Here is a 13,994-nt window from a genome sequence, read left to right as displayed (position 1 = left end):
CTAGGTGCAAACAATTGTGATTCTGTCCCAGTGGCCAATTATCATTAGCTGACCGGGAGCTTTTGTTAGGCAGCCCTGAGGGGCTGGCCGGTTGCAGACAGGGTCCAGGAGCATACCATGGGTGAGGATAACAAGTGCAGCCTGTTTTACAAATTGAAAGGGCAGGAATCTGCCAATATGGATGATAGATAGGAACCTGGGCGGCCTATTTTTATCCCTGTTCTCTTTACCACCAGCGGCTCTGCTCTGCGTGGCAGCCAAGGTTTCTGTGTCCTGCGCCTGTAGTCAGATAACCTTTCTCGCTTGTGCTTTATGAGGCCATATGCTTCTGTCCTAAAATAGAGCTGAGGGTCCTCTGAAAAGAAAAGCTCCCTGCGTGCCCGTGGGATGTCTGCAGGAGGAAAGGTGCTTGGCCCTGCAACATATTTCAGTTCGGATTTCTACTTGGCAAAATGCTAATTTGCGTAACCCAGGGAATTTGTTTAACCTCATTGAGCTGCTGCTTCCCGCTGTGTACAATGGAAATCATCGTTCCATCTGCTGGTGTTGGTGCTGAGTGAATAAGGTCACACGCATGTCTGTCATTGCCGCATTCGGCTTGCTGGGCTCCATCATACCACTGTCAAGTCAGTGCCAAAATTCCAGTAACTGGAAACAGTCCTACTACATGACCAGGGTGGGTCAGCGGGTAGGCTTGGCTCCTCTCTGCCTTACTCCAGAACCCACATGGAAGCAGCAGCCACTGCCTTGAACTTGAGCTCATCACTCCTAGGTCAGAACTGGTCACCTGGTCCAACCACCTACAAGGGATCTGGTTGTATGAACTGCAGCTCTGTTAGGTACCTGGAGACCCTGCATCAGAAATATTTGGGGGACAACGTTAATGTCTATGATATGTCTTTTACATAAGTAAGACTATTTGATGGTTCTCTGAACTTTGATTTTCTCATTCAACAATATATTATGAAAATCTGACCAAGTCAACTTGCTTAGACCTAAGTCATTGTTTTTAGTGTCATTGTGGTATAAATATCACATAAAAATCATATAATCATATAAAATCATAAAATCATATAAAAATCACATTGTGGTATAAAATTTACGTAGTCACTTCTTTATTGGTAGACTTCCTGTTTAATTTATTACCTTGCAATATAAATATACTTACTAACACCTTTTTGTTCTGGTGCTTTTATTTCCATAGGATAAATATCTAGAAGTATCTAAATCTGTGAGAAAGAAGCCTGGTTCTCAAAGAAAACATAAGGCTATGTTTAAATGACTATGAATCTTATTTAAATGGAGTTTATAATTTGGAGCAAAATATAAAGAAATGAATGTCTTAGAACTACCAGAATTCTCACTAATCTCTGACAATTCTCAACCTCTACCTAACCTATCCTCTACTGCGGGGCTTCAAAAAGTTCAAAAAATATGGAAATGCTACAAACTTTTAAACATTTGAAAGTGGAGGGAGACAGAGAGAGAGAAACAGAGATACTACCCCTGGTTTACTCTCCAGATGCCCATAATGGCCGGGGTGACTGACGCCAGGAGCCAGGGACTCAGTCCAGGTCTCTGAGGTGAGTGCCAGGAACCCAGCTACTTGAGCTGTCACGTGCTGCCTCCCATGGAGTGCGTGAGCAGGAAGCTGGAATCAGGAACTGGAACCAGGAGTCCAGCCCATCCTGTGTGGGACGTGACCATCTAACTTGCATCTTAATTGCTCGTAGTAGCTTCCTATTCCAGTTTTCTATGAATTTTTGGAAGTGCCTTCCTTTTTCCCCAGGCATGAGCAGCACTACCCGACCTCAAAGTTTTTGAAAAAGAAAAACTCATTTTTTTAAATGTTGTTTATTTTCATCCACTTGAAAGGCAGAGCAAGAGAGAGAGAGAGACACTTTCCGTCTGCTGTTTCACTCCCCAGATGCCTTCGACAGGCAGGCCAAAGCCAGGAGCCTGGATCTACTTCCAGGTCTCCCATACGGGTGAGAGGGGCTCAAGCGCTTGGGCCATCATCTGCTGCCTCCCAGGATGCAGTAGCAGGAAGATGGATCAGAAGTGGAACAGGCCGGCGCCGCGGCTCACTAGGCTAATCCTCCGCCTTGCGGCGCCAGCACACTGGGTTCTAGTCCCAGTCAGGGTGCTGGATTCTGTCCCGGTTGCCCGCCTTCCAGGCCAGCTCTCTGCTGTGGCCAGGGAGTGCAGTGGAGGATGGCCCAAGTACTTGGGCCCTGCACCCCATGGGAGACCAGGAGAAGTACCTGGCTCCTGCCATCGGATCAGCGCGGTGCCCCGACTGGGGTGGCCATTGGAGGATGAACCAACGGCAAAGGAAGACCTTTCTCTCTGTCTCTCTCTCTCACTGTCCACTCTGCCTGTCAAAAAAAAAAAAAAAAAAAAAAAAAAAGAAGAAGAAGAAGTGGAACAGCCGGGACTCAAACCAGCTCTCTGATGTTGGATATTATCAGATCTGTTATCAGATGTCAGGTTGGATATTAACCTATTAACTGGCACATCTGAGCCCGTGGGCATCCCAGGCAGCAGCTTAACTTGCTTCACTACAAGGCCCACCCCGATCCCAAAACGTTTAAGACAGAATGAGATCCTTCCTCAGATATTAGCAATACAGGCTTTCCGGGCGCTTTATGTCACAAGACCTTAATTTCCCACTAGACCTGACCTTCTTCCTGTTGGAGTCACAAAAGCAGTAGTCATTCTGACAGCGCAGCCTGCTATGGAGAAAGCTGTTATAGACTTAAGGGCGAGACTGCTCCAGCCCTCTCCCTGTCCATGGCAGTGCAGAAAGATGGGACGCCTCCCAACATAATGCTACAACCAAGAGACAGCGGGAACCATACTCCAGTGCTTTTCCCTGGGTCACCTCTTTCTCCACCTGTGTCATCTCACTGCGTCCAATCTCCCCTTCTCATCCTGCGGCTCTCTGCTAAGTGGTTGCAGAATTATTTGCACACAACAATCCCTGAGTAAGCATAATCATCACAAGGCTGGAAGTAAAAATTGCTTTCTGTTCAAAATTTGGGGAACAATAACAACAACCAAAAAAAAAAAAAGTTCTTAGCTAAAAAAAAAAAAAAAACAAAAACAAAAAAGGACCAAAAAATGCTGCTCACACCATGTAGATGTCACAACTCTATTTTTAAGAACTGAAGTTCCAAAAGCAGAGACATGAAATTACTGGCACAAACCTGCTGTCCAGTAATGTCTCTTTCTGGATCCTACAAAAACAAACAAACAAACAAACAAAAAACCTGCCAGGTCGGATTAAGAAATAATAATAGAAAAGCTAAGTCCCAAAGAATTTAGCTAGAGGTTCCAAAACCCAATTTGAAGGAAAACACTGGGACAAGAAACCCTCGCTGGAAGAGAATACATTTTTGCCATTTGTGAGCATGATGGCACCTCCTGTGTCCTATCCAGGATGTAAGTCGTTCGTTGGTGCAGCGTATCCACCGCGCGCCACCACTCCCCGCCCTCTCAGTCCGCAGCTGATTGCCATGTTCTGCAGTGCTGGTGCTAGGACTCCCCTTATTTCACTTAGCAATGACCCCAGCGTGCAAGAGTAGTGGTGCTGGCAATTTGGGCATGCCAAAAAGAAGCAATAAAGTTCTTCCTTTAAGTGGAAAAATAAAAATTTTCCACTTGATAAAAGAATATGTTGAGGTTGTTAAGATCTGTGGTCAGAATAGAATAAAATACAAAGGGTTTGGAACTATGTGTGGTTTCAGGCACCCACGAGGAGTACTGGTATATAGTCCCTATAGGTGAGGTGGGATTACGATACTAAATATGAAAAACCCTGGGAGCTCTGTCCCCTATTCATGACAGTCTTCTCTCATTCTATTCTTTTTTAAAAAAATATTTTATTTATTTGAAAGATAGAGTTACAGAGAGAGGTAGAGGCGGAGAGAGAGGTCTTCCCATCCCACTGGTTCACTCCTGAGATGGCTACAATGGCCGGAGCTGCACCGATCCAAAGCCAGGAGCCAGGAGCTTCTTCGGGGTCTCCCACGTGGGTGCAAGGACCCAAGGACTTGGGCCATCCTCTACTGCTTTCCCAGGCCATGGCAGAGAGCTGGATTGGAAGTAGAACAGCCAGGACTAAAACTCGCGCCCATATGGGATGCCGGCACTTCAGGCCAGGGCATTAACCCACTGCGCCACAGCACCAGCCCCTCATTCTATTCTATGCTTCCATTTAGTGTCTGCAAAAATCAAAGGACAAAACCCAAAACACTCAGATACAACACAACACACACACACACACACACACACACACACAGAATAGCACAATTCTGTGTTCATGAACCAATGGGTAGCAATTTTTAATATTCTTAATTTGCACTTACATAAAATTAGTTTACAGTTCTAGTTACAACATACTGAATGTTTAGATCAAACCAGGAAGAATACAGATGTTATTTTAACAAATTTATTTAATTTTATTTGAAAGGCTGAGTCACTAAGAGAAAAAGAGAGAGAGAGAGAAAGGGGGTGAGGGTCCATCCACTGCTTCACTCCCCAGAGGCCACAATAGCCCAGCCTGGGCTAGGCTGAAGCCAGGAGCCCGGAACTCCATCTGAATCTCCTACTATGGTGGCAGGGGCCCAAGCACTCAGACCATCTTCCACTGCTTTTCCAGTGCATTAGCAGGGAGCTGGATCAGAAGCAGAGCAGCTGGGACTCCAAGTGGCCCTCTGGTGGGGAATGCAGGTGTTGCAGGCAGAGGCTAAATCGGCTACACCACACTGAGCCCAGATGTGGATCTTGTATTGGGAACAGAGCATACATTTGTTGTTTATAGAGTGTATGAGTTTCCTGTGGCTGGTGCAGCAAGTCACCACAACGGGTATTTTCTCAGAAGTCCGAGTCGAAGGTGAGCCGCGATGCCTCCAGAGGATTGTTCTGTTCCTTGCCTTGCCCCAGCTTCTCAGACATTGGCATTCCTTGTGTCTACATCACTCTACTCTCCGTGTGCACTACACACCGTCTTCCCCTCTATCTGTGTCTCTCCCACGTGTGTCCTTTATAAGAACACTTGTCACTGATGTTGGGCCCCCAGATAATCTAGGATGATCTCCTAGCTCGAGGTCCTTAACTTAATTACATCTGCAAAGACCCTGTTCTCAAATAAGGTCATGCTCTCATATTCTAGGGATTTGACGGGAAGATAGCTTTGGAATGGGGGTGGAAATCCAGTGAACCCACCTCAGAGAGGATGGGAACAAGAAAGGATACCCAGAGGCAAGCTGGAGTCTAAATCAAAGACCAAAAACTCTGAGGAAGGAAAATTGATTTTTTAAAAATCTGTTCTTATGTCAAATATGTGTGGTGATTTTTTTTTTAAACCCAAGCACAGTATCTGTGTGTTCTGCATCCCTGGATTTAGCCGATCACAGATCTGAATGTGTACAGACTTTTATCATTATCCCCTGCATACTGCAGAGTGATGACTGTTCATATTGTATTTACATGATCTGGGCTGTTAGAAGTCATCTAGAGAGGATTTGAAGTCCACGGGAGGATTTCCGTAGGAAGGGTGCAAGTGCTGTGCCACGCTGTGTGAGGGACTTGAGCGTCAGGGGACTTTGGTATCTGCGGGGGTTCAGGAGCCAATCCTTTGCTAATACTGAGAGGCGACTTCTAAAGAGGACTTCAATACATCCCTGGAACAGCGGGATTAAAAGAAACTTGTATTTTGGTGTCCCCAAGTTTGAAACCCATGCATATGGAGAGACTGTCTTCAAAACATTCATGGAAATGCATATCATGAAAAAGCTCTGCGTGGATTTCACTAAACTAATTCTATCTTTCCATGAACTTTTTGAAGAACCCTCACCTGCATTTTTGAATGGTTCCACTACGTCTCCCTGATGTCATGTTTTGTCTTTCTACTCTGACCTTTTGTAAGAGTTAAAGCACTTTATGAGACTTGCCAAATTTCTAGCCTTGGGCGTTTCCTTTATGCCTAGTACCTGTGGGACATTAGAAACAGCAAGAAGCGTGGGCTTGGCTGAGAGCAGAACAAAACCTCAGTCTGCAGGTGATCACACGCTGCTTCCTGCATCCAGACTTGGGGGGTTTCAAGGCCTGGGGTTGCCTGCACATCACCCTAATTGAGGAGAGCTCTGGGGAAGCCCAGTTTTCAGTGTCCCACCAGGCTAACGGTTTCCCTATCCTTGACCGTCTCCCACCTCTCCGTGAACACCCCTAGCCCATGAGCTTGCACTCGCCCCATGCTGCTGCTGCCGCCACCACCCTTTTGCCCTGGAGAACTCCCTCATTAGCTCCAGCTCTTGCACATCAATTCCCCTTGAATTTCCCTTGTACAGGGCTCTCTCTCAGATACTAAGTGCCTCTTTTTCCAGGGCTATTCCTTGTAACAAGCTTGCACACTTTCCAGCTCCCTGTGTCCTGTTATTCTTGCAAGTCCTTTCATTGAGTGCATCTTCTTTCCCAGGACATGGAAAGCTCCTCAAGATCAGAAGTCCTAGTGATTATTTACATTGGAGCCAACACACGTGTTCTTCTGCTAGACAGTGATGACCTTAACGGGCTGCTTCCTGGGTGGTGCTTCTCACCCCCTCACAGATCACCTGGAGCTCACATTACATTGCACTTTCTGGGGCACAGCTTGCAATGTTGCATTCTCACAAGCTCAGAGAGCCCAGCTCTTCCTCTTCCGGTCCAGCTTCCTGCTAACACACATCCCGGGAGGTGGTCATGACGGCTCACATCCTGGATTCCTGCCACCCAGGTGGGAGACCTGGATGGAGTTTTAGGCTCCTGCTTTTGGCCTGGCCCAGTCCCCAGCTGTTGTGGGCATTTAGGGAGTAGACCAGGAGAGGGAAGATATCTTGTATCTCTCTCTCTGCCTTTCAAATAAAAATAAAACTAAATTAAAAATTTTTAAAAACCAGCTCATGGCATTGAGAGTATAAGGACATTAGAACAATGGGTATCAGAAGACTTCCCCGAGGTGGTGTTCAGTGTCACTCAGAGTGCAGAGCAGGGTCAGGAGGCCCTGCTGTGTCCTTGGACAGGTGGTATAGGAAGCCGCCAGATGTGGCCAGGACTAGGAGGAACTGCCCCAAGCATCCCTCTTCTCTCCTTTTGTTGTTACAATAAGCGATAGTCCTTTGCAGCTTCTGGAACCTCAGCTACTCCATCCGGGCATTCAGCCTGAGACACTAAAATGCACGCGTCCTCTATGAGCAGCATGGTTTGCCAGATCTTTGCACGATAGTGGCAATGTCCTATTATCTGCCCTATCCTCTATCAGGGGGCCTCTATCAGTTGAGCCCCTGAGCTGTGGTTAGGCAACTGAAGCATTGAACTTGAATCTGAATTCACATTGTCACATGTGGCAAGTGGACGGCACGTGGGAAGGGCCATCAGAGGCTGCAAACTCAGGGAGGACAAGTGAGGAAGCTGGCTCACCAGTCAAGGGAACTAGTGCTCCGTGGTAAGGTGGAGGCCTTTTAGACACTTCACTTGAATAGAGTTCCCCCTCTTCCCTGTCACAGCCTTTGATATTTGAGCCTACGGTCGCTGCTGTGTCAGGGTTCGCTATGCTACCATCACCAAGCCACTTGGCCAATTAACACAGAGACACGGAAAGCCCTTTGGTCTGGTTTAGTACTCGGAGAATGAATGAAAAATTGCTCTGGGCCCAGCTGTTTTCATAAGGCCAGATGGGGTTTAGGCAGATCACCTGTGTAGACCTGGGGACAGAGTAAGGTGGGAAAGGCATGCAATTTAAAAAAAATTCAGAAAAGATGGAATCCACTGCAAATATACAACCCCCTCTCCTCTTCTTTCAGAAGGGAGTTAAGAGGTGATTCAGTTTGGGGGAGAGGCTTGAAGACTAGAAAAAAAGAGAATGACAAATGTTTGCCTGTAACCCAACACAACACATCCCCCCTGGTGCACACAAGCTGTCTGACCAATGGGGCCTTTGTAGTTGCTAAGATAAGGTTTCCAATGAGCCGGGGACCCAGTGATGTGAGTCTGGTGCAAGCAGGTGCAGGGAGATTTACCTATAGCTGGCTGGCTAGTCATCCACTGGAGAAGGAAGACTAGTTCCAGGCCATGACAGGCACTAGGAGGGACCAGCTAGGGTCGAATGAAAGACAGTGAGCCTCCCACACCTGCATTGCACGTCAGTCCCTGACATCTCACTCTGGGGCCAGTGACAGCAGCCGGGCACGCAACTTGCAATATGAACAATGAAACCCTGTGCTGATCTGCACAGAGCAGTTTGCAGATGAGGAGGGTGACTGGCAGAGTAGTAGAGCCGGAGTGACCCAAACACACTCTAACCCAGCGATGTAGTATCCCCTGGGCTTCGTGGACCCTTGCACCTGGGAGGTGAGCTGCACATGCAAGATTTGCCCCGCTGGAGGGCACACCAGCCATGGCCTGCCTTTTGCGGAAGGGCCTGTCCCTGGGCACTGTGAAATTAGCTCTGGGGAAGTTCCTGGAAACAACTGGTGGGGATGAGGCTTTCTTTAAGTGGCATTTCTTTTGGTAGGCCAGGAAAGCGGCCAAGGGTTGTGACTCAGAGGGATGGGGTGAAGTGGGAAGAACACAGCACGGAGGCAGACATACCTGGCTATCCACACCTGTTTCTTAGCAAGATCACCTGGGAAACCTGTTAAAGCTGTGGATTCCTGGGCCCTGCCCTGGTTTCTAAAGCCGACTCTCAGGGCTTGCAGCTCTCCAGAGTTCCTGTTCTCTAAACAAGCATTTGGGGTGACTGTGTGACACGGGGACTTCCCCAACAGGTAAGGTAGGACTTGCGAACACCAGGGTGTAAGCATTGGGCTGTGAACAGCCAGCTGGTTAGATGTAGTGTGATTTAAGAAAGGAAAGAAGAAAACTGTAGAGAACAAATCAAGGCTCAATAACTTGTAGCTGTTATTCTGGGACCATTAGATTGGTCTTATCTAAGATCCTGCTCTCTCTTTGGAAAGATAGCTGTTTGCCTTGCTAAGCGGTATTCACTGTGCCAAGACTCCTGGAGAATATTCAGCCAAATTCACAGGGATCCCAAAGTTGCAAGTTGCTGTCACTGAGTATTGAAAAAAAAATCAGTTCTTTTTTTTTTTAAGGTGGATGTTAAGGACCCCGGGGTAAGGTCCCCTTCAGGTCGGGGGCGGGCGGCGGTGAGATCGCTGAAGATGTTAACAGGTTGTCTGCTCCAGCCAAAGTCGGGGTTTGGGGCTGGGCACACCCGAGAAGGGCCATTTGTTCTGGGCCGGGAGAGGCGCTTCCAGCCGGAGGGCTCCGAGCGCGGCCGCCTCCTGGGTGGCACATCTTGCTTTCATTTGGCAGCTTGCGGCTTGGAAAAGGGGGAGGGGGCTGGCGTTCTGCCCTGCAGCTCCGGAGCGAAGGTAGCTGCAAACCCCGCAGGCTCTACCCTGCTGGTGCTGACACCGACGGAGGGTGGGGCTGCCGGAGGAGAGGATGCGCACGTGAGCCTCTGAGACAGAGAGGTGGGCGTGCAGCAGCTCAGGTAGGACTCGGCCGCCGGCCTGGGCACTCGGATCGGCTCGGGCGAGGCCAGCTCGGCGAGGTCGAGACCCTTGGGCGCCCTCCCTGACCCGCCCCGCCGCCGCCGCGGCTTTCCTGCAGGGCGGCGGGGGCGGGGCGGGGGCATGCGGGGCGCGGCGCAGGGGCGCGAGTGGCAGCGCGCGGGGGCCGGCGCAGCGCCAGGCCCGGGGCGCCGGGGCTCCGGATGGCCGAGCCCACGCGCGCCGCGAAGCCCGGGCGCTTTGCGCTCCGCTCGCCGCGCTGCAGGGAGGGCGCGGTGCCAGGCGCGAGCGCCGAGAAACCCCCAAAGAGAGCTTTTTATTTGCCGAGGATGAAGCCCCCGAAGGAGCCCGCCCCCAACAACAACAACAGCGTGTCCTTTGTGATCCACAGTCAACTGGGCAAGGAGATAAAACACATTTGCAGCAATTGCAGTCGAGGCGAGGACGCCCGGGACGGTGAGTGCCGGGGGCCCGTCGGGGGAGGCGGCTCTGCCGGGCGCAGGGTTGGGGCCACCCCCGGAGTCTGCTCCCTGGAAAGCTGCGGGGACGCCCGCCGCCCAGAGCCAAACCCGGCTGGCAGCCGGATGCTCCCCAAAACCAGGGCTTCGAAGCAGTTAAGGAAGCAACTCCGCTGCTCCCAGCACCTCTCCGTGGAAGGTGGAGTTTCGGCGGATCAGCTTAAGGAAATGTTACACCTGCTGTCTCCTTCCGGGCGCCCCCTAGCCGTGCCGCCTCCATGCTCCATGGTGGGCATGGGATTTTGCCGGGCTGCGATCCAGGTGCGGGCTTGGCTCGAGAGGCTGCACTTTGGAGAGAGAGGCCGCTTGGCCTCGGCGGCGCCAGCGCCCTGGAGACTTGTGGAGTTGTTCAGTAACGGTCTGCTTAGCCTGGAATAAGGCCGCGATTTCTGGCCCGCGCCTGGTCCCTTGGGAATGGTGCCTACTGGCCAGAGTCAGGGGAGGGGTCGCGCCGCCGCATCTTCCAGGCGAGTCCACGCGTCCTCCCCAGATCCGCCGTGCAGCGAATGGACCGTGGACGGTTGCCGGGGACGCCGAGCAGCGGCGGCCGAGAGCCGCGACAGCTGGCGTGGAGCGGGCAGAGCCTCTGCAGATGTGGGCGCGCAGGGGCGGCTGCGCCAGGTCGCGAGCCCCCGGGCGGTCCTCGCGGCGGACTCCCGAGGGCTCCTCAAGGTCGCGGAAAAGTTTCAGGCAGCGGATTTCACGGGGAAAGCGTTCGCTGCCGGTGCGCCTGGAGCTCCTCTACTCGCTTGACGCATGCACCTGCTTGGGCAGGCAGATTTTCCTACCAACCAGGCAGGTTTCCTGGTTCCCTTAGGAAGAGCAGATGTTACTTGGGATCCCTCCCGATCCTTGTGGGCCTCTGAGATGCAGAGTAATGAAGTGACTGTGGCCGGGCTAATGCCTTTTGCTGCTAGCGCCATGATCCGTGGCTTTGATTAAACGAGAGGCTGTTGCAGGACGCGTGAGGCGTCCGGGAGGAAGGTGCAAGTGACAGGCGCGCTGCCCCTGTTGGCCTAGGGGAGAATATTGGTTTCTGAGAAGCACACACTTAGCCACTTGTGTTTGATTCCAATGGGCACTGCATAAGCTAAGCACACCCAGACTAGGGACTAACGAGGTGGTACCAGACCAGACCACTCGCAAGGAGTGCCAGCTGCAAGCAGAAACGCTTATTCGATGTCTAGCGCTCTGTTGAGGGCTTTCCCTCCCACATGGGCCGCTTCCGCAAGCAGCTAATATTTAGATAGCCAGCTCTAAATGTTGGTACCTAAAGAAATTTGCATGTCTACACTTGGGTGACTGCATATGTAATTATGAACTACATCACTGGTCAGCACGTGGTGTCTGCTCTCAGTGGAGACAGCCATGTTTTTTAACCCACACATATTTCCTCTTTAAAAAAAAATTAATGCGGCAGGCGCCACGGCTCACTAGGCTAATCCTCCACCTTGCGGCGCCGGCACACTGGGTTCTAGTCTCGGTCAGGGCGCCGGATTCTGTTCCGGTTGCCCCCCTTCCAGGCCAGCTCTCTGCTGTGGCCCGGGAGTGCAGTGGAGGATGGCCCAAGTGCTTGGGCCCTGCACCCCATGGGAGACCAGAAGAAGCACCTGACTCCTGCCTTCGGATCAGCGCGGTGCGCCGGCCACAACGCGGCGGCCATTGGAGGGTGAACCAACGGCAAAGGAAGACCTTTCTCTCTGTCTCTCTCTCTCACTGTCCACTCTGCCTGTCAAAAAAAAAAATTAATGCATTTGAAAGGCAGAGTTAGAAAGAGAAAGAGAGAGGGAGAGGGAGACAGAGAAAGAGAGATGGCAGCAAAGGCCGGAGCTGGGCCCTGCTGAAGATGGGAGAATGGAGCTCTATTTGCATTTCCCACGTGGGTGGCAGGGCCCAAGCACTTGGGCCATCTTCTGCTGCTTTCCCAGGCGCTTTATCAGGGAGCCGAGTGCGAAATGGAGCAGGCGGGACTGTCCACCAGGTGGCTTAACCCGCTGCACCATCACAACGGCCCCACTCATTTTCTCTTGAAACGTGTGTCATCTCTACAGTCTCTAATCTTCGGACGGTCCCACAGAGCTCTGTATGGATGCATGCGCATGGCTCACTTAGCAGTATTTCCCCTCGAAGGATTCTCACACACAGGTACTTCAGGAAATGCACTGAAGATGAAATTGAGACAGTTTTGTTCTGGTGCAAAAACTTTTGAAATACATGCCTAATATGCATGTTCTACAAACTTTTTGAAAACCCCTTGAACAGGGGAGACGTTTGTAGTACTTAATTTTTGCCTAGCTCCACATGGCTCTCCCTGCCTAGGAAATGTGGCGTGTACTCATCGGCTACCTGAAATACAGTAGGGTCAGTTTAACCTTTCTTCTTTTGTTGTTGAACCCTAATGCAGCACTACCTACTGTCAAAGGAAAGGAAATTCAAATAAATGCTACTTTTTGTGGGGATTAACCTCCACGATCATTTGTCCTGAGTGGAAGATTTGTGAGATAAGTACTTTAGTAGCTGTTTGCAGTTGGAGTCATATTTTCTGTGTGCCAGCTGCTTTAAAGGACGTCTGTGGTCCAGAGCACAGTGTTACAAACAGGTGAAGGTATTCTTTTAAAAAAATTTTTCATCTGAGATGCAGAGACAGAGAGCAAAATAGCCCATCTGCTGATGCACTTCCCAAGATGTCTGCCATAGCCACAGTTGGGCCAGGTCAGAGCCAGAAGCCAAGAACTCAATCTGGGACCCAAGTTCTTAAACCGTCACCTGATGCCTCCCAGGTACACATTAACAGGAAACTGGAATAGGGTGGAGCAGGAGCTGAAACCCAGGCACTCCCATATAGGATGGGGCATCTCAGCTGCTACACCAGTGCCCACCCTGGGAGTGTGTCCTATGGCAGCACACACCTGTGTCGTGTCCAGGACCACAGATCTGTCCAGTCCCTTGTTCAGTACATCGGAAGTCATTTAGCATCAACCGTAGAAAATTATGGTCATTGGGAAAGCCCTCACTTGAAATTTTACACAAGTACTGCACACTGAGTTTCTCACATACTTGTCTTCACAAAGCGGTTATTTAAAACATTTTCACAATTTTCCATGAAAGAACATCTATAACTGAAAGTATTCCGCTGTTATAGAATAAGCTTTAAAAGAAAGAATCCTGGCTAGTGGAGCAGTACTAAATGGCGAAATTACATTTTAGCAATTATCTTTTAACTTGATTTTTTTGTTCAAGTTCTTGGTTCTGTTAATTACTATTAAGGATGCCTTGCTGACCTTTATTTTTAATTATTTATTTGAAGGGCAGAGTGATGGAGAGGAAGAGAGAGTGAGGGAGAGAGAAGTCTTCCTTCTTCTAGCTCACTCCCCAAATGCCTGCAACAGCCAGGGCTAAGCTAGGCTGAAGCCAGGAGCCAGAAACTCTAATCAGGTCTCCCATATGGGGAGCGGGAACCAAAGTATATCCAATACTTTGGCCAGTATTCATTGCTGCAAGGCGTATTAGCAGAAAACGGATCAGAAGTACAGAGAAACTGGACTGGAACCAGAACTTTAATATGGGAGGTGAACATCCCAACTGGTGGCTTAACCCACTGTACCGCAGCACCTGCTGTGGCCTTACTTTAGGTAACTGTAAAGAACTGTAGAATGCAACTCACCATTCATTAATGGCTAAAATAGCTTGTGTGTCCTTCCAACTTTTCTGCTCTGGTTCAGTACTGAAGCCATCTTCAGACATGGAAGCAGGTTTATATACCACTTCAGTGCTGAAGGCCATGGAGCAAAAATTCAAGTCCTTGACCAAGGTGCCCCCTCTGTGTCACTAAGTTGACTTTTTTTTTAATGGCATCTATCCCTGTCACCTACACTGACTGCTGAGAATTAGAAATTGTGGTGTGTGTTCATATTTCTCC

The 13,994-nt window shown here is 49.9% G+C and overlaps 1 protein-coding gene across 20 annotated transcripts in view; it reads left to right on the top strand.

Moving 5' to 3' along the window:
* PHACTR1 (phosphatase and actin regulator 1) overlaps nucleotides 1-13,994 on the top strand; it is a 581,745-nt gene that overhangs the window by 282,243 nt on the left and 285,508 nt on the right. For 2 of the 20 annotated variants that reach the window (XM_070074398.2, XM_070074396.2), the window contains exons 1-2: nucleotides 9,241-9,538; nucleotides 9,949-10,013. The exons of 12 other annotated variants lie outside the window; for them this stretch is intronic. Coding sequence is in view for 2 of the 8 variants with exons in the window: in XM_051855843.3 (XP_051711803.3) it covers nucleotides 9,761-10,013 (253 nt within the window). In the remaining 6 variants the exon portion in view is untranslated. 6 more of the 20 variants (XM_070074400.2, XM_051855847.3, XM_051855843.3 and 3 more) reach the window with 4 other exon arrangements.

Source organism: Oryctolagus cuniculus, chromosome 5, assembly GCF_051225735.1.
Source record: "Oryctolagus cuniculus isolate XC-2025 breed Fujian yellow rabbit chromosome 5, ASM5122573v1, whole genome shotgun sequence".
Lineage (NCBI taxonomy): Eukaryota > Metazoa > Chordata > Mammalia > Lagomorpha > Leporidae > Oryctolagus > Oryctolagus cuniculus.
The sequence above is the reverse complement of the archived record's forward strand: the minus strand, read 5'-3'. Positions and strand labels throughout refer to the sequence as shown.